The 20,643-nt window shown below is 45.3% G+C and overlaps 2 protein-coding genes across 4 annotated transcripts; one reads left to right on the top strand and one right to left on the bottom strand.

The window, feature by feature from the left end:
- Window positions 1–41: 41 nt before the first annotated feature.
- Window positions 42–16,792, bottom strand: LOC108036089 (A-kinase anchor protein 200). Of its 3 annotated transcripts, none has more exons than XM_017112038.3 (6): window positions 16,628–16,792; window positions 4,049–4,272; window positions 3,586–3,987; window positions 3,028–3,522; window positions 1,531–2,760; window positions 42–723 (listed from the first exon to the last, which is right to left on the bottom strand). In XM_017112038.3, the coding sequence occupies exons 2-6, from the start codon at window positions 4,229–4,231 to the stop codon at window positions 640–642; spliced, it is 2,394 nt and encodes a 797-aa protein (XP_016967527.1). In that variant the 5' UTR covers window positions 4,232–4,272; window positions 16,628–16,792; the 3' UTR covers window positions 42–639. The 3 variants fall into 3 exon arrangements, with proteins under 3 accessions (XP_016967527.1, XP_016967528.1, XP_016967529.1); XM_017112039.2 differs by lacking the exon at window positions 16,628–16,792 and adding an exon at window positions 11,399–11,627; XM_017112040.3 differs by lacking the exon at window positions 1,531–2,760.
- Window positions 16,793–17,534: 742 nt separating this feature from the next.
- Window positions 17,535–20,395, top strand: LOC108036143 (uncharacterized). Its single transcript, XM_017112131.3, has 2 exons — window positions 17,535–17,846; window positions 17,913–20,395. Exon 2 carries the CDS (start codon window positions 17,922–17,924, stop codon window positions 19,254–19,256), a length of 1,335 nt encoding a protein of 444 aa, XP_016967620.1. The 5' UTR covers window positions 17,535–17,846; window positions 17,913–17,921; the 3' UTR covers window positions 19,257–20,395.
- The last annotated feature ends 248 nt before the right edge of the window (window positions 20,396–20,643 follow it).

Here is a 20,643-nt window from a genome sequence, read left to right on the forward strand (position 1 = left end):
CAGCCGGCGGACGGTGGATATGAGTGAAGCACGCTTTGGGGTTTTATATTTTATAATATATATTTTATCCAATATTTCGTCCAAAAATTCTTTACAAATTTCTTCGAACTTACAGTTAAATGTATAGTAGAAATTATTCAAAAAATTCTCCTCACTTTCATCTCTTCATCGTATATGATTTGTTGATTCTTTTCTTTTTGCTCTATCAAGATCATCAGTATGAGAATGGTATGTATGCGCATGTGTGTGGTGGATGTGTGTGCTTGATGGGTGATGGATGTGTTTTTGGGGAACTCCCCGATCTGGAATTCAGGGGCACCAATGCAAAACTGCCGGTGCCCACGCGTGGGTGTTTAGTGGGGTGTGTTCGCAGTGGTGGTGTGGATTTTACTCTGCCTTTTCGCTTGCGTATATCTTGGATTAAGGGATATGAAGTTCGTACAAAAAGTATTTAAAATATGTAAATGTTTAAAAATGTATTTTTACTTGTTTTTGTTTTGTTTTCTTTTGTTTTTATCTCGTTTATCTTGTAATTGTTTGTTGTTTTACGTTGCGTTCTTTTGTTGTTGCTTGTATCGTTTGTTGTTTTGTTTTGTTTTTAATAATATGTAATATTATATATAATAATTATGAGTAGGATTATTCGCATGTAACGGGCAGTTGTTCCTGTGTTGTAACGTCTGCCGCGGCGTTCTTCTCCTTCAGATCCTTGGCGAGATCCACCTGGGAAAACAAAGAAAAGTATTTATTATTTACTGATTTTGAGTTATAATATTCCATGTTGTATGCCAACAAAATGTAAATCGAAAACTGAAAGCACAACAACAACAATTAGGGGAAAATAAGAAAGTCGCGACAATTGCCAGCGCAAAAAACAAATCAAGATGGATACAAAATAATGTACTTAATAATAAGCGATTTGTGTGTGGTTTTCAACATTAAGGTGTGGTACAGTTGTGTGTTTATGGTCTTTGGTTTTAGTGAGAGCGCAAGAGTTACGACAGCCAAACAGAGATTTTGGGTTAGGACAGAGCGTTGGTAGATGGGATTGGGGGTATAATTTTCTCTTTTATCTATACTTCGTGTTCTGTATTGTGTGCGTGTGTGTGGATTAGGATGAATGCGGTTTAAGTTGTGTGTTCTATGGGCTTGGTTGTTTGTGGTTAATACACCAAAATGCAGTCGCTTATCCTCAGTTTAGTAGTACGTACTTCATTCGCTTTACATCACATCACCCAAAGAATCATGCAATCCCCGAGCAATTCAATCAAGATCAAACACTAACGAACTACGTATTAACTACGGCAACAAGCGCGCTACCAGCAGCAGGTCTACTGATGCCATTCGAAGGCACACAAAACACACAGAGAGAGATTGGAGAAAGCAGGAGGAGAAGCACGCCCGGGATACAGAACTCCATGCCCACCAAAATGGAGCGGCAGATGCAAGAATGGTTATGGTGTGTTCAAGTCGATGTGTTTTGAAGAGTTGGAGTTGCAGTTCTAAGACTCACTGCCAGTTGCTATTCACCTTGTTGTTGCTCTCGACCTCCTGATCCGCCGCTTGTCTCGCATCCAACTCCGCCAGGAGATCGACACCAGCTTTGGCGACCGGGGCATCCAGATCGCTAATGATGTTGCCCACCAGGTCGCTTTCGTTCTCGTTCTCGTTCTCCTTATCGTTATCGCTATGCGCATCCTCGGATATGTCTTGCTGTTCCGATACTTCCTCTTGGGGCAGTTCCTCAACAGGTGCTGGCTGTTCCAGCAGGATGGTATCAGCCTGTTTTTCGTTTGCCGCCTGCTCCTCAGCATCTTCTTCGGTAGAGCTGATGCTAATGGTTTCCTTCTGTACCTCGGTATCTACAGGTTCCGTGACTGCAATGTTTTCTCCATCCTGATCCGCAGGATCAATGGGAGTGGGAGCGGGAACTGGGACAGATTCTTCATCATCGGAGGCCTGACCTTCAATAGTTTCCTGTACATCATCAGGCGTTGGAGAGGGCGCCGTAACTTCCTCGCTTTCAACTGGTTTCACTTCCTCAACTTCTACTGGGGACACAGTCCTCTCAACTTCTACCAGAGATTCAGACTCGTCAACTTCTAAGGGGAATACAGTAACCTCCACAACTTGAGGAACAGACTCCTCCTGCTCCTCCTTGGCATCCTCCTCTTGTTTCTCCTTTTCGGTGACAATTTCGGCCGCCTGTTCGGTGATCTCGGCCACAATGCTAATGGCCTGCTGTTCGATTTCTTCGCGCTTAACTTCATTTACTTCGGGTGTGCTTGGAGTAACCTGCTCCTCGATAACTTCATCGGACAGAACAAAGGCGGAGACACGAGATGGGGGCGGCGATTTGGGCAATGGAGGCGGCGGACTGCTGCTCAGAGTCTCCACAACAGTGGATTCCGATACAACTTCGGGAACTTCCACTTCTGGAACGGATGGAGCCACGGTTTCAGATTCAACTTCAGGAACTTTAGCCACGGATTCAGATTCGGATTCTACTTGGGGAACTTCAGCCACGGGTTCAACCTCCTCCACGGGAGGAACCTCGACTTCGGCGGACACTGGAGCAACCACCACGAATCCCTCGGCCTCCGCCTCAGTCTCCGTTTCGGCCTCTAGCTCGCTGCTAACCGCCTTGATGATCGCCGCCACAACTTCCTCCTCCGCCTGGCTGCTGCTGGTGGCGGCCACTGCTGCGGCTGCCGCTGCTTCTACTGCCGCTGCTGCTGCTTCAATCACCTCGTTGCTGGCCTGCGTGTGGGAGGTGGGAAGGATCGTGTTGGTTGTTTTGGTTAGGATTGTTTGGGTCTGAACTAACTCTGCGGCTGCGGCTACTAAGGTCTCGGTCACAGTGCTTGTGTCGGTACTTATTTGTTTAAGTGCAGTGTTCTCTGTGATTTCAGTTGTGGTTTTAGTTGCTGTTGTTGTTGTTGTACTTGTATTTACAGTGGAGTTTTTGCTGTAGTGTTGTTGTTGTTGTGTGGTGCAGTCTGTTCTTGTGTTTGCTGTGTTGTTTACCTCAATTTGCTGTCCCTTCTCGGTCTCAACGGCCACGGGAGTGGGCGGGGGCGTGGTGGTGCCATTGGTGCCATTCTGGTGCGGCTGCTCGTCCTCATCGTTGTTGCTTGGAATGTTGTCAGCGGCGGCTGGTGCGGTCTCGGCCACCGGGGATTCGGCGTGTCCATTGCTGGATCCATTGGTCAGCGCCTCTCCGGCTCCATGTCCGTTGGTAACCACTTCGGGCTCTGGCTGGGAACTCTCTTTCACGGCAACTTCTTCGGTGGCAGTTACAGTGGCGGTGGCAGTGGTGGTCGACTCGGTGGCAGTGACTGTGGCTGGTTCCTCGACGGGCTTGGGCTTTGCCGCTTCCTCAACAACTGTGGCTGGTGCTGGCGCCGCCTTCTCGGCTTCTCCGTTGGCCTGCTTCTCCTGCTCGCTCGCTGAACCGTTCTCGGCGGGCTTGGCCTCCTCCTTGGACGCCGCCTCGCTGGTGCTGCTCTCGGCAGTGGCATTCTGATGAAAATATAACCATAATCTCATTAATTCGACATCTACCCTTCGGTTCAGTCCACTTACCTCAGCTGGCTTGTCGGCCTCGCCATTTGTGGCAGCCGCTGGCTCCGCGGGAGCAGCATCTGCAGCGGCAGGGGCAGCCTCTGCCTCGGCCGTCGTGGGCGACGTTGTGCCAGAGGTGGGCGAGACAGCCTCCTCCGACTTGGCCGGCTTCTGTTTGTCCTTCTTGCCAAAGGAGATGCTGCGGAAGGACCACTTCTTTTTGACCTTGTCCTTCTTGGACTTGGACTTGATGCTCTCGTCGGCCAGCGGGGTGATGTCCTCGCCAGCGGCTCCCTCCTTGGGGGAGCCCTCCTCGCCCTTGGCCGTTTCAGCGGCGGCCGCATCGCCACCCTCGGCGGCTGCGGCACTCTTTTCGGTGGTCAGATCTTTGTCGTTCTCCGAATGCTCCTCCGTTTCCTTTTTCTGTGAGTAATATGGGTAGTTGTAAGTAAGTCCAGGTGATAAACTTCACTATTTAACTTACCTCTCCCGTCGCCGCCTCATCTCCGCCTTCCTTGGGCGTGGCAGCATCCCCATTCACCGCCGGTGCGTCCGTCTTCTGGTCCACATCGATCTTCTCCACCTTGCCGGCCACCTCATCGCCCTCGCCGACCTTCTTGGGATCGGTGGTGATGTCGATTGAACGCTTGCTCTGAGCTTTACCCATTTTTCTTTCAGGCTGATCCTCCTTTAGTTAGCTAGTGTAAACTGCAAGAACGAATCGGAAAGAGTAATAAGTTTAAATGTGAAGCAGTGTGGTAGAGTGGGATATGGCACAAGTACGGCGGCACATTTTATTTTTAGCCTGTGTTTTTTCCTATTTTTGCGATTGACATTTTCAGTGAGTCGCACTCTAGATCTTTCAATGCAATGCGATGACCTCATTAAGGATTGGCTCGACTGCATCGGCCATCGAGAGCTTATCAGAAGGGAAAAGAGCGTGAAGAAAGGAAGAGTTTCAAGAGTTTCCAGTAAATGAGGCTTTCTAAAGTGAGTTCAATGAAGATGTTACCAAAGTTAGCAGTTCTTAGGGTAAACTTTCTTGGGAATTTAAGGCGTTTGTACTTATTAATTGGAGTATTGCAACTATTAGGAACTTATTAGGTAATGCAACGCATAGTTTCTAATAAATGCTAGAGCTGGCGTCTCCAATTACCCAGAAAGTACTGTAACGGCCAAACCAGACGGCCGTAGTCGTAAACAATTCGAGCGCCTCCCATGATTCATCGACACCTTTTCGTTTTACTGGGAAGTTTATATGAAACAACGAAACAGACACCGCAGCAAGGAAAACAGAAATGGGGAGGTGGGCTGGTAGGGGCTGGTTTCAAGCATGCCATGCGTCATTTTCAAGCAAAATCGAATTACACACGAAATTTTTGCCAGAGTGAATGAAACGGAAACCGTAGCAAAGAACGACATTTTCGGCGGTGAGCGGTGGGCACAACAAAAAGTTTGCATTTTTAGGGGTTGTAAGTGCAAAAAACGAAAAAGAAAAAAACCGGGGAAGGTGTACGTACGTGTGCAGCTCAAAAATGGCGGCAACACACAGGCTGGCACACACAGACGACAAAGGCCAAAAGAGCAGCTGTTTCGACCGCTCTATCTAGACCCTGTGAATCAACAGCCTCCCACAGCCGACCCTCCACCTCCATGGCCCCACCCACTTTCACCTCCTCATCCACCCCCACCTCTCAAGGCAAACACACACGCACCACCGGCACGTGGTGAGCCATATGCAAACTGAGAATTCTCCGGGAATCCATCAGTGACTCATTACCCTCAACTTATTATTGCCTAGTTAGTGGACATGAGTCAATCGTGGACAGGAAGCGATTGAACATGATTCTCCGCTTACTGATGGACGTAAATTAAAACGTTCTGATACGGGAGTTTCCTCGAAGAGCTCTGAACCATGAATCATCATAAGATGTTATCATGGAACTTAGGGTGTGACAACTTTGTTATACTTTCTATGTTACTAATAGGTTGAGTGTAGGTAATACAAAACAAAAAAGGTTAATCTAAAGCTAAACTACGATGGAATTAAGAGTTATAATCCCTATCTCCAAAGTTCCCTCTATAGGAATAACCCTCCGAAGATAAGACTTCCAATTAGAAATGGAACCCAGAGCCTTCAATTTGCACCGAAAGCGCACATTCGTGCACTCGGCGCAAATACATCATATCAATTTAAATACGTAACGAGACAAGAGACCTCGAGTTTCAAGACTCCGGGGTTCAACGAACCCGACGCAGCAATTAATACGAGACAACACAACACCAACGTATACTATGCCATGCCGTCCGTACCGTACCGTACCACAGCGTACCGTACAATACCGGCTATGTACTTCGATCGGAGTGATAACGGAGCGGGAGAGGCACACATACCCGCTGTGGAGATGGTGAGATGGAGGCCATTAATTCCTGGCCTATGTCTATCCAAACTGGATGAGTAATGGCCGAAATATGTGGGAACAGGCACCCCTGCTCCCCCTGAATTTGGAGCAAAAAGGTAATAACATAAAAGCGCAAGTAAACTGGCGCGCATGACGCATCAAGGAAAAGGACATCGAGCGGGAGAGAGAGCAATGGAGAGCAAGAGAGCGGCAGGACTCGAGAGAGAGTGAGAGAGCGAGGGTTGCCGGCTTCTAACAAGGCACTACAACAATAATAACATTAACGGGTCTCTGGTCATTGCACGTTGCCATGCCAACCTAGCAACAACTGTTGTTTCTCCCTCTTTCTCTTTCACTTCCTCGTCCTGGTCCTCCCCTCCCACTCCTCCTCCCTTGCCCGCAACCCTCTGCAGTGGGGCGTGTGAAAATAATTGAGTGCGGTTCGAAAATAATTCAATGCATTAGGACAAGCGGGGTTGCCAGATCGTTGTAAAAACATGTTCTAGCTGATAATCTTAAAAAGGTCCTTACTCAAAAACCTTTTACAACTTATCAGTTCTTTTTTAAAACAACCAAAGTCCATTATATCCTTTCATGAGCCCAATATGGTAATTTTCCTAAATACCTAAATAAAACACAGGGTTTTTTTGAGTAATGCTGCCACTGCAGTTTCCTAAATTGATTCAAGAGGCGGGGAAATTGATAATTGGGGGTTGACAGTGGCTCTGGGGTGGATGGGCCCGTCTAAATTTGTAATCTATGAAAATTACTTAATGGGCGGACAACAACAACAGTTTTCGGGGCCTTTGTGTCTTGGTTTTTTATTACTTTAATTCAATTAGACATGGCATTTGACATGTGCGCCCACTTTCACACGCCCTCCCCTCACTTAGCCCCCCTCCCCCTTTTTAACTGTCAAGCCAATGGAGGACAAAGAAAAACGCAGGGCAGAGTAGAGCTCACAGCTCGCAGCTCGCAGCTCACAAAACAGCAGCCGCAGTCTATAAATAAAAGCGCATTTATCAACAATGGAGTGTTCGAAAAAAGAAGCAACAGCACAAAGAGGCGTGAGTGTGAGCTTCAATTCATGCCATACCCATTCCCATTCCCGATCCCATTCCGATTCCCCCCCTTTCGGACGCAGCCGCCTATCAATTTTGACACTCCAAGCTGTTGTGTATCACTTTGCAGCTCCTGCACACTGCTGCAAATAGTGCTGACCAAAGAAAAGAAGCCAAGTCACTAATGGAAAAATAAATCTATTGGAAAATTCTAGAAAACAGATCGAGGGATGGGAACATGCGGGTCCTTATCAAACAATATAACACCAAAATTGGTTTATTAGGTAATGTTAGGACATATAATTTGGGACTAATCGTAAGACAAAAGAGATAGAGAAGTATCCCTTAAATAGACGGTAGTTCCAAAACGCGGGTTCTAACTTCCAACTGAAGTTTATCTTCCATATATCCAACGTTTCTAATAATATATAATTTGACATAGATTATTAATAATGCTCATAATCTTTACTTTTTGCTGAAAATACAAATTTATGTAATGTGCTATACGTGCATAGAAGATCATTTATACAATTCAGTGAAAAGAATCTAAAAGTAGCCAGGCTGACAGCTCTTTTGCCTGCTTCCAACTCCATCCACCCATCTGTCCATCTCATTCCCACCGCCCTGGGACGTAGAGATGAGACGTTTTGATACGTAAATTAAATTGATTGTGCTGGAATGTGCCGGCTGGATGACCGTCTGAATGTCTAGCCGGCCGGCCGGTCAAACATTAATTTGTGTGTGCCAGAGATGCTGGCCTGGCTGTTGTTGTTCGGCTTGTTAAAGCGCAAGCGCATCCACATCATACCCAATACCATTCCCATTCCAACTCCAAGATCAGTGGCAGTGTGGCATCATGAAGCGTACATTGTTGTGCAATTAAAATTGAAAAGTTTCACCATTTGTGGTAGGGACAATGGCTGAGAAGAGAGTGCATGCGCACCAGCGCAATTGAACTTTTATAAACTAATCAAGAGAGATCGTTAATGGCATCGCTCACACACATCAGACATCCATCCATCTATCCGTCTGTCCATCCAACCATCCTCCTCCCAATTGAGTGGAAAGTTTGCCTCAATCAGGCTCAAGTAGACCCGAGTTTCGAGTGGGAGAACAACAATAAGACGGCGAAGAAGGAGCAGCAGAAGAAAGCAGGGTGCACTTTCATTGCATTGTTGATAAGCCACGCCTAAGCCGCAATCAGACGATGCATTCGGCTTTATTGAGCGCATACACTGTGCTCCGCAGTCCACTTTAATTGTCATCAAGGAACATTCTTGTTGAGGCCCCCCACGCAAAAGTACGCACACAATGCGGATGCAATCTTGTAGGCAGGCTAAAAAAAGATAAAGATGATTCCCGAAAAGCGTGCGAATAAAAAGAACCAGCGACATAAAGATGGGTAGCTAAAGAAAACTGAATAATTAGATGCTCTTTCTATAAGAATTTTTAATATCATTACCGAGTCACTTAACATATAGAACACAATTTAGATTGCACATGCAAAAAACGAAACAAGGTTTTCTGTCTAGACTTCAGACGCAGCCTAAAAAGACACTCATGCTCTCATTATCAAATCAATCAAATGACTAGAACGTATTTCAAAATTAAAACGCTATTTTTGCTAATCAATTTGTATAAATAGTAGCTAAACTTCCAAGTTAAACGAATTTACACTTTTATAAATGCCAGCTAATCAATTCCCACAATCTGATAAGCTATATTAAGTGCAAAAAAGTATCTGCCTGTCTGGAAAACAACTTTGCATGCAGAAATCTCATGACAAACTTCGCTCAGATTCAGAGTGTTTTCTTAGACCCAAGCCTGGTGTGGGACAAAGTTCTTAGCCAAAGTTCCCAAAACCACTAAGCCAAAATATGCAGGAAAAAGGAGAAAGAACAGAACCGAGTAAAGAGCATAGGGGCCACTGTAGATGTCAAAACATTGGGGGTCTCAAGTAACCACCGGATATAATTGTTGTTGCTCTGCGGCGAACACTGTACTGGAGTTGTGTGGCATAATGAAAATGATACGATGCGATACGTAAAATGAATGCATTCCATAATTAGCAGCAAGTACACACACTCCCTGGCACACATATCGTCGCACGCACAAGTTGACAAGACCCCAAGAAAAGAGAAAATATATTTTTTTCAATTATCATTTCCGGTCAATTCGGAATCGGAATGTTCTGACTGGACAACTGAGTACCGACAACCGACAACCTCCACTCCCCTTGGATTTCGTGTGTCTTTACAATCACTTTTGATATGGATACATTCCCATGGCCAAAAATAAAAGGAGAATCATTGTTAACGGTACCCAGAAACCTATTCTTCTATATCTGCGTTAACAATGTCGATAAGACTGGAGGAAGTCGGGTTTTCGGAAAGGAAGAGATGGGGGTAGTGAGTTTGGTGTACAGGAACACGCCTGCTCGATTGATAAATGCAATAATACGACTATAGGAAACAAAGAAAATCCATATCAGCGCCAGTGATTCACCGAATGCGGGGGAACTTTTTACGCACAGCCTTCAAGAATGGCAGATCGCCCTACGTGATCATTACGTTCCACCCATGTGTGTTTTGGCGAAATCTTTCACCAGAAATTTAGCATGTTTGGCAAGACTCGGTGCTGGTGATCTTGGCAAACATTACCTGCCCCACAAAATAAGAACTTGCAGAGTGCACACATTGTAGCGACGTGCTCCAGTCAAGTTTTCCCCAAGTTGACAGCAGCGGCAGCAGCAGCAGCAGATACAGATACGACCGGCTTATCTAGCCGGTTTTTATCATATCTTCAAGATACTCTCGGCCACTCCGCCACACACAAGCAAACGAGGCAGCGAAAGAAAAAGAAAAACGCTGGTGGTTGGGGGGCATCGATCGTAAAATTAGACGCACTTGAAAATATCTTCTTCCTCTCTCGGCCCGCCATCCAAAAACTATCAAAACAGCCCCACACACTCCAAACCGCACCACACATATGTACGAAATATAATGAGGCCCAAAACGCATAAAATCATCAGCAAGAGCCGTAAAATTTTATGAGCTCGTTGAGAACGTCCGATGTGTCTTTGTACGTACGCTCCTCTATTTACATATAAGACGGGGCTCCGAGGTATGCCAACTTCTTTTTGCAAGGCGCAAAACCCGAAATGGCACACGGAACACGTTGCCAGGGGCTGCGTGTGTTTGGTACTCGAGAGTGTTTCAACAATGTGTAATCTGGAAGACAAGTAGCCATGGTGGGGTCTCTCTGGGGCTCACGGTGAGGAGTATTTTTTGGTAACTTTTGTTAAGACTCCACTCCAGGAAGCTATGGTTCGGGTTGAAGATTAGTTTATTGTTCTTCTTTTTTTACTTTCTAATTCTGTCTGGCAAAGTTATCTATTTCTTAAAGTATTTCTGAGGTTGAAAGATACTATTTTATTTTACTTTCTAATACTGTCTGTGCAATTATCAAAATTAGATAAGGGTTAATTAATAACGGTATGGTATTAAGATACTACATGGTCTATAGTAAGGTTGTGATAAACATAAACGAATTCTTTTCTTTTTGAACAGGTTCTATTCTTTTTTTCCTTTTTTAGATATAATACTTTATTAACACGCCTCGCAGGAATGGTTCTTGGAGCAAATCGAACATACCCTTGCCCACCACAGGGTATCAAATGATCGCGCACTTAAATCAACTGCTCTGTGGGCTGGTGTTGAAAATAATTACAATAAATATTTGAATATTCAAAGCTTGGGGCTTCCTTTTCTCGTTCTTATAGACAGTATAGACAGAAAGGGCGGAAGAGCGGGAACGAGCGAGTAAGTGCCAATAAATTTGTCGCCTGCCCACGCACAGTCGCCTCTCCTCCTCCTCTCCTTCTGCGCCTTCTCCTTTTCATGGCTCAGTAGGAGAAAAAGGACAAATGAATACAAAGTAAATCGGAGGAAAGCAGGAGCGAAAAAACAAGAACCAGAGCGCCCACTAAACCGGTTCGCTTTTCTTCTCTTCTCCTGCTGCTCCAGCTCCAACTCTCTTTGCCGATTCTCTCGGTCCCCCTTTTGCACCTTCCTCTCTCTCCTTCTCTCTGTACTCTGCCGTTGCGGTTAATTAAAACTCCGAGAGGCGTGCGACAGTTGTAAGTTGTGTATTAAAAAGTGGTAACAACAACAAGTTAGGCAGCGTGGCCAATTAGCATTCATTTTCCGCAAAGAGCTGCGGCGCACAGCTTTTCTGATTAGAAATTCACAGTGGGCACTCTCGAAGTGTGTCCGTTGTAAGCGGATCTTTTTTGTTTTTGAAATACATAATTCATTAGACCCCTTGCGGGGCTTGCCTGAGTGTCTTTCTTCGATTTCCGGTGGTACTTACTATTCTTTTTGTTTTTGCCAACCGCGCGGGTGGTCTCTGGCCTTCTCTTCCCCCTTCTCTGGCACTCTCTTAACTGGATGCAAAACTAACTGTGTTAACTGGGTGCAATTAACAAGTGAGAGTAATGGTTTAATCGCTTGGCACTCCGCGTCGTTTACTTTTTGTTTTGCAGGCTGGAATTGGAATTGAATCCCCACGAGAACCGTTAAAGTCGGGCGAAAAACGATGACTGAGAGAGCGAGTCGCGATCAATGGCAGCAGAAACCTCTCTTGCAGTTGCCAGGGGCAGAGGCAGCGACGTGGACGCAGGCAGCGACGCCAGCCGGAAGCAGAGGAGTCAAAAGAAGCAGAGGCAGCGGCGGCAGCAGCAGAAGCAGAGAAATGCGGGCATACTCATACTCACACATGAGTGCATGCACTTATTGACCGTCAGCTGCCGATAAAGATAAAGGCGTGCTCCTGGTGCCCCCACCCCTGCCCCGCCCACAGCTTGCTCCTCTCACTCCTTGGTCAATAACAAACTAATGAGCCTTGGCGGCGTCGATGCGTATGCTTTATTGCTTTATTTTGCTGCCATTCACACAATGACCCCACATGCAACAGCAGAAGCAGCAACAAAAACAGAAGCGTGAGCAAAGGCAGCGGGAATAAACAATATGCACATGTGTGCAGGGGGAGCCTCTCACACACACACACACGCACACACAATCTGCAGCAGAGAAAGAGAAGGCGTGAAGAATCACCGAAATATATATGGTGTAACATTCAACGGGACTCTCGTATTGTTATTTAATTATCGCCCTCGAATGGGAAAGTAATTGCATTTCGTGGGGGTATTCCACTCTCCACTCTCCAACTCCACTCCAATTCAAGATAAATCGCTGCTGTGGTCGCGGGGTTAATGGAACCCTGGTTCCTAATGGAAGTAGTTCCCATAGACAACACTTACTGATCAAATCCAGTATATTGGAATCTTCAAAGTGCATTTGGGCACCTTTTCCAATGGAATGGAAGTATTTACAGTGAAACAAATTCTAATTAAATTGCAAGGCGTGGATTGTTTTGAAATAGTTAAAAAAAAAAAAAAAAGTTTTAGAAAAAAACGCCCTTAAAGCTTACGGTAATACTTCAATACATCCAAAAATTTATAATCTATTATGATCTTGCTACAAAGAAAGGAGATATAGTAAAATCTACACTGAATACATCAATACTACTTCCGAGGCCTACGTTCTGATAAGCTCCTAATGAAAACCAAAAGATTCTGATCCATAATGATCTTAAAGATCTAAGATCCATAGATCTAAAGAATACAGAAGAATATATAAGAACACACCTGAATCTTTAAGGTTTATACCCATTGATTGACGCTCTATCTCTGGAAATCTCATTGTATAATATCAATATTCCACCAGTTTCCCATAATATAAACTGTACTTCCTCCTGTGTGTTTACTGTACCTTGGAAAGCTAAAACAAACAGCGGCTTTGATAAGCAGCACACAACAAAGGCAATCGGAAAACCGCAACGACGAAATCGAACGCCGCCAAGAGCTTGATTTAAATAATATTCTCGATCGGGATCGGATCGTATGGGCCGCACTGGATCAACCAGGGCCGCTTATCTTCGCCCCGCTCGCATTTGTTTACTTCTGCGATTGATTTTTAGTGCGGACTACACACACTCCTCTATTTTCCCCATTTCTGTTGATTTGGCATTAATACAATGCCCATTCGGCACGCCAAATGCCTCTGGAAACAACAGCCACTACAGATATAATGTGCACCCCAGCAATTATGGCTGTGTGCCCGAGCCGAGCCGAATTCCTGGGGAATTAGTGGCTTCAAGTGGTCCCGTGGCGGGGGCACATCACTACGGCTCTTCGAAGGAAAACGCAATATGAAAATCAGCTCAATCTGCGAGCATTTCCACTCGGAGCAGCAGCCCTCGAACATCTTTCACACAGATGTTTGCATATTAAGTGAGAAATTCGCTCGCTTTCTGTGCGCACAACACACACGAGTCCACATTTATAGCGGACCGGCGACAAGGGACCTCTCAACACTTTGGCTTACTTACACCCGGGCCACAGCCATGCCCCCAATTGGGATTCGGACTTTGAGCCTCGAGTGGACGGGCAGACCTCCCTTTTCGGCTGGAACTTGCGTTTAGGTTCTGCGAAGTATTAGATCGGATAGGTTACTTTCAAAAAGACAAGTCTCACTTTCATTCCAGAAGGTATCTTTAATATAACATTATGATATATGACCTCCCCATAAAAGCAAACTTCCTTTGGAAATAATCCTTTGAAGAATTGAAGCCAAAGTCTGAAGAATCTAACGGTACAGTTGTCTCCCGATTATTCCATAAGAAAGGCTCTCAAAATTACAAGCAAGTCAAACTTTACTTTTTATAAAACAATTTAAGGTAACTTACATAAATACAGTGTGAAAATTCCATAGTTTAAGGATCTATAAATTTGCGATTTATTATATATAAAGTTTTACTTTCTTCAAGGAAGTAGCTAAAATACGACTACTTAAACTGAAACATACAACACCTCGAGAGGAAGTTAGACCTCTTTTGGAACGAAACTTAGAACTTAAAGGTTTGAAACCCTAAGGTGAAGAATCTGACAGTACAGTTCTGTCTCCCAAATATACCACAACAATAGAAAGCTCTAAAAATACCAATTCTTCCAAGCTTTACAATTTATAAAGCAACATTTGGCACTTAAAGTAGTGTCAAAATACCATAGATTTCTGTTTTCTACCAATTCCTCCGAAAGCTGAAGAATCTAACAGCTCTAAAAATACCAATTCTCTCAAGCTGTACCTTTTATTAAACATCCGTTAAGGAAAGATATTGTATTTGGCACCTAAAGCAGTGTCGAAATTCCATAGATCTCTATGTTTTCTACCAATTCTTCCTAATCGACAATGAAAGGCCGAGTGTGGGATTGAGAATAGCCGGTTAACCGCGAATCGCACTTGACGAGGCGGTGTGTTTGCCCTCAGCCCCTCCCCAGGGCAATGCAATGTTTACCGGCGTTTGAGCAAACGTTGACAAATTCGCCAATAAAGGCATTATATTCGCCCCCAGTGAGGGACTGGTAAATATGTACTCGTAATCCGAGCCGACTTCAAGGGAAACCCGCCACGAATTCTATGGAGCCCCGGGCTTCAGGCATTTTAAAGATAACACTCGACTGGAGACCACTACCTGAATTCGCAGCCAACTCCCCCGAAGTAAATCAATGGTTTTCACTTTGGAGGGAATTGCCTTTAAATTGCCTTAAATGCAAATTCCTTAAAGGATGTGAATGAAATTTATACTACTTCGCAAGGTATTTGATGCCTAAACTGGGTCAGATCAATTGAGAAATTATTTAAAAACATAATGGTAATGGACGTAAATAATTTAATAAAATGTAGGTAGGGCATCGGAAAACGGCATATTTTCTAAGAACCAAATTAGACAATACAGAACTATTTCTATATCATAGCCAAAATATTCTCATAATCGTAATTGTTGATCATTAAAATAGTTTAAATAAATAAACATTTCGTATAAGGCTGATTTGATGGGTACAATTTGTTCTCTCAAGAACAAAAGTTTTCAATACAGACAGTTTAAATATTCCTGAAAACTATAATTTGGAAAATAATTACTTTATATTTGAATGAAACATACAAGTTATAAGTAAACTACCCACCTAACAAAGATTTTGATTTGTTACCCCTCTTAGGCTTGATATATAGTTTAAAAATATTGGTATCATATCATCAATACCTTACTTTCGTTAAGACAACAGGCTTATTGGCTTATGGACCCCTGACTAAGATGGTCATAATGTCCTGTAAGCTTATAACTAATCGATTTGCCTTCCGCGTTGCAAATAGCTGGCAAAATCCTTTGAAAACCATTTAAATTGCAGCTGACAATCGAAAATCTTGTGATTGCGCTTCTTCTTCCTCCTCCTCGGCCTCTGCCCACCCACTCCATTCGCCAAGGACCCATACACATGCAGGCAGGCACGCAAGTACATACACACGCGCACACACCCATACAGAGGCACGTAGGCGACGCCAGTTAGGGCGGTGGCTGTCTGCCCGTCTGCGATTGAGCGATTGAACGACTGAGTGACTGACTGACTGACTGACTGACGGACTGACTGGCTGACAAACTGACGCTGCACAAAGTGCGACGCAGTTTTTCGCAACAACAGTGTAGGAAAAACAAAAGTAAAGACGATCCTCGTATCGATAATCTGAGTAAGCTGAGACGCAAAAGGGGAACGGCCACATACATACACACAAAGATCGAGTGGCCACAGTGGGCACTCGCTACATGGGTGCACCTTGCACAAGGATGTGTGGCGGGGCAGGAGAAACATGTTGGCAAGTGTAATCAGGCGTACAATGCAAACAAAGAGGAGACAACGACAATGAACCAGAAGTCAAGGCGAAGCGATGGCACAAAGGACCAGAGCGAAGAGCGGGAGGCAGGAGGCGAGGCAAAGGAGAGCGAGAGCGGCTGAGCCGCACACCGCACAGAGAGACGGGGCGAGAGAGTGCGAGAGCGAAACGGATACAAAGCCACACCGGCATGGTGTTGCCTCTGCCGGCGTCGCTGCCCGCGCTGCTGCTGCGGACGCCGACGTGGTGGCAACGCCGACGCATTGAAGGCGGCACACCCAAAAAATTCGTAAAAAGGCAACTACTCCAAAGTGGCGAAATTCGAAGCCAGGCTCTGCGGGGGCGGGGGTTTCGAACAAAGGAGAGCCCCTTTAAATTAATTTAACTAATTTGATGAACTGCTGCACAGTCTCTCTCTCACACCCTGCTTCTTTCTTTCTTCCACCGCTTACGCACACTAAGCCGCCTTCCATGGCGTCCTTTTTTCCTGCCTGTGTGTGTGCGTGCGTCGGCGGGCGTCTCTTTTACAAACACTTGTGCCCCGAATACAGTTAGCATTTTGTTAAAACCAGTTATTAACTTTTTAGGGGATACCCTTCGCCTCCTTTTGGCCACAGCTTCATCCTTCGAAACAGACGCGAAGTACAGAGCGGGTGTAGAGAATTTCAAAAGTAGCACCACTCACGCACACGCACACACACAGACACACACTCAAAAGCCGTCTGCCTGCTTGGCTTTGGTTTCTTTTAAATTCTTTTTTTTAGTAACGCCTGCATTGTCTGATCTTCTTATGACTTAAAGTGCAATTTACCTGGCTCGGTTCTCGGTTTCGCTTTAAAAACACACGCACTTGCTTCTTTCTTTGCTTTGCGATTCTACACTGGCAGCAGCTCTTTTTGCCTGCTTTCCGTTTCGGTTTCTTTTCTCGTTCTTGTTGCGCGCTCCACAAATAAAAATGTCCGCTCGGGTTTGGTGTTTTCGAGGCGTTAGGGTGTTTCGGCAGTGCAGACGCGTTAGGACGAAGGGCTAGCGAACAGTGCTGCTAACAGTGAGGTTTTCCCGCTAAATTATTTACTTTAATGTTAATTATACAGATTCTAAATAAAATGTAGTGAAAAATATTGTAGATAAAGAGCATTTTAATAGATTTCTTTTTAACTTTTAATATTTTTGTAATGCGTTTGCAATTAAATTCAGGATTATTATATCAATCCACAAAATGATTTAACGTTTTTATTGAAGTACTGTCTATTTATAAACTATTTTGTCCTTTGTGATTTGAATGAAACATATTTAGTGGTCTTTTAATACAAATATTGTTGTTTTTTATAAGGCGTACCGTTTTTATATTGATTTTGTATAACTCTTTGGAGAAAGGCATACGTTTTAAAATATTCAGAGCTGCAGATTGGGTTTACTTTTAGATTACGAACAACGATGTTTCACTTTTAAACGTAATTCACGCTTAATACGGACAATACTCATAGATATGTAATTAATTTTACATTGGATTGCGAAAAAGGAATTTAGCTTTCAACCATCATCATCATCACCAACACTCTTTAAGTTTAACAACATGAAAATACATTTAGTTTATCAAAATTTAACCTTTTCAGCTTTTAGTTTTAGATTTTTAAAAACTAAAATCCTGTATGGCTAATTTTCCGTTGTGATATTTTAAAAAATGTTTCTCACAAGTCCTTTTTGCGAAAACAAGTTGGCAGTCCCACTGCTCACCATTGCGTTCACTTCAGCTAGGAGAGGGGAAAAGTCGCAGAATAATTTTTGTACCACACGAACGGAATTTCCCTGGCCAGGTGACAACAATCAGCATATGTCCCGGGGCACAGCAGCTCAGCCAGAGCAGCAGGATACAGCCAGGATAAGGCCAGGACCCGTCGACTGCCCCACAGAGCCTCCAGTGGGTGGCGCATTGCAGGCGGAGCCTGTGGGTGGTGGTGGTGCTCTTATCGCCCTGCGAATTCTCCCATGCCCGCTGCGATAAGAGCCAGGCGGATCTGCCCGTCCAGGTGTGCATAATCACTGGTCATGCATAACTTTGCGTACCCTTAAATACCCACTTCTGCACCTTCCAGTTCGGCACCATGGGATGCATCACTAGCAGCAGCAAGCTGAACGAGCTGCGTGGTCATGAGAATGTGTTCCGCGTGCGCGTGGCCCACCTGCAGCCCACGCCGGGCACGCCCATCATCCGGAGCGGCTACCTGGAGCTGACGCCCCGCGAACTGATCTTCCAGTCGCCGGGCTGCGAGCCCATCGTGTGGGCCCTGCAGCATCTCCGGCGCTATGGCCTCAATGCCGATCTCTTCTCCTTTGAGGCGGGTCGCAGGTGCATGTCCGGCCCGGGGATCTACACCTTCCGGGTGCACAACGCCGAGCAACTGTATCCCATGTTCCAGCGCTACATCAATGCCGTGAATACGGATGCCTTTGTGCAGGGCGAACGCGAGAGGGTCAACTCCAACCACTCGGTGTCCGCGAATATGGGCAGGACGGAGGGCAATAACTATCTGGAGCCTGCTCCAATGATAAGCCGCCAGCTGGGCAACTTCCACAGTGAGCACTCCAGCGCAAATGCTTCATATACGCTACAGGCAAACGACTCGCAAGTGGATGACTCGCCGCCCAACCTGCAATCCCCAGTCCTGATACCCAGTGCCTATTTAGATCAGCCTTTGCGGGCGCTTCCGGATTGTTGCTTGGAAGGTAACACCCCCGATCTGCTGGCCACCCCGCCCTCGGGGAATAGGTTGAGCATGCGGAGGCGTACGTTGGACCTACCACCACTGGAATCAGCCCCAGCTCCAGCCCCTGTCCTGAGTCCCAACGATGCCGTGCACATGTACGCCAATGTGGAGGCGCTGATCTTCGATCTGAGCAACGAGCGCTGCTATGAGAACGTTAACCGCTTGGAGCTGCCATTGCTGCCGAGAGAACCGATAGTTAGCCAAGAGCCAGCCACACCCACCAGCCTGGCTGGCAGCAGCGGAGTGAACTATATAGTGCTGGATCTTGACCAGCCACGGAGTCCCTCGGGGGCGGCGAGTTCGCCCAAAGCCATCAATGGATTCGGCAGCGGCCTATCGCTGATCACCACCCCAGCGCCGGCAGCTGTGACTGCTCCAGTTACTCCTGAGGCGGGCACAGCCTTGGACGTTCCCCCACCACCCGTGCAAACGCAGAGCCTCAACAGCGTTGCCGCCGACACGGCAGAAGCCCCAGCCAATAAGGCAAAGGAATGCTCTGGGACGCAGGGCTATTCCACCATTGATTTTATTCGCACCTATGCTTTGAACAAGTCTTCGAGCGAACTGCCGGAACCAGTGACACATCGCCAGCACCCGGCGCACGATGCCGAGGAATTGAGGATCACCAGGCACAGCAAGTGCATACGGAAGGCCTACTCCATCAGCGAGTGAGGTGGTGGAATCCGTGTGCACAGAGAGTTTACAGATAAAAGAAGGCCAGGTTGAAGAGCCAGAATGCCATTTTTGAGAGAGTTCAAACCCGGAGCTACAGGGTTCCATGACAAGATCATATCCTTCTGGTATGAGTCTCATAAGATATGGCTCGATTTTTATAGCATACTGTTGACCAAATATGCTGAACGCTGTGAAGTTGTGAACTCCGAACTCGAATCGAACTCGCAACTTTATGCTTTGCACACATTTTACTTGAAGCTGGTTCTTCTGATTTTGAAAAGCACGCTTTAAAGGTATGAGGGAGAAACTTTGGAACTTTGATAGTGGAACCAAAGGAGCTGGGAAGGATTAGGAGAACGTGGTGCACAACGAATTTACTGCAGTCGAGGATCGACAGGAAGGCAAGCAGAGATTGTGGTAAAGTGGAAATCGAAGAGTGATGTGTCCAAAGATCGGTTTGCTTCTCCCTGGGCCAAACGTTAACGCAAACGAATAACAATATTATAACCAGGTTGTTTTAGTAGTCAGTACAGAAAAACTCACAAAAACACAGCCAAAAACACATAGACATGAATTGCATACGTACTTAACTTGTATCTAAGGATAGCGACTAGAGTTACCTAGTGATTAGATGATTTCTGTACTGGCCAGCGGCTGTTTAGAGCTAGTCATTTTGGTTTTGATAGTGAGCAACACGAAAGGCTTTTAACATTTAAATTGTACATGATAGGTATTTAAGCGTAGCTCCTAAGCACCAATGTATACATCACCGACGCACGCATGTGCGCTTGTTGTTGGCCAAGGCTTTGAATCGTATTTTGTTGCCAAAAAACATAGGAAAACCAAACGAAACAATGGTAGAACCCATCGCGTTGCATTGTCCGCTGTGAGTTTATAATTTTTTACATATATTTTATATATATTAAATCGCCAAATTGTTATTAAATTTGTTAGGAATCATATACACGGTTTGTCACACGGAGCATCCCGCATTTCACGCGCGCGCGGTGAATCTAGGGTTTTTGCAGTTGCATAGGTTTGCATACTTACGACCGCCGCTTAGTCGGCGGTATTAACTATATTATTGTTAGTGTCTAAGACGAAATATGTGCAATAAAGCTCAAACGACCCTGTAATTGCCTTTTTTTAATAATGATATATGGATAGGACATAACTCTGGGGATCTAGCCCATATGTCTGGGTTGGATTGAGAGTACTTTTTACCGCTGTTGCTTATAAGATGAGAGAGGAGGAAAAAGAAGAGGATCCCACTTCTTAGACCGATTTCATAATACCTTTTCTAATTTTCCTAGAAATGATTTGACTTCTTTTCATTGTTTAACATTTTTTTATGATTACAATCGATATCTGAATGTTTAAGACG

Source organism: Drosophila biarmipes, chromosome 2L, assembly GCF_025231255.1.
Source record: "Drosophila biarmipes strain raj3 chromosome 2L, RU_DBia_V1.1, whole genome shotgun sequence".
NCBI lineage: Eukaryota > Metazoa > Arthropoda > Insecta > Diptera > Drosophilidae > Drosophila > Drosophila biarmipes.

Excerpts from the sequence above, each read along its gene's own strand:
- LOC108036089 (XM_017112038.3), bottom strand. The coding sequence starts at position 4,231 with ATGGGTAAAGCTCAGAGCAAGCGTTCAATCGACATCACCACCGATCCC. Across the intron at positions 2,761-3,027 it reads AGAAGGGACAGCAAATTGAG|GCCAGCAACGAGGTGATTGA; the intron begins GTAAACAACACA and ends TCCCACACGCAG. Across the intron at positions 724-1,530 it reads AGGTCGAGAGCAACAACAAG|GTGGATCTCGCCAAGGATCT; the intron begins GTGAATAGCAAC and ends TTGTTTTCCCAG.
- LOC108036143 (XM_017112131.3), top strand. The coding sequence starts at position 17,922 with ATGGGATGCATCACTAGCAGCAGCAAGCTGAACGAGCTGCGTGGTCAT.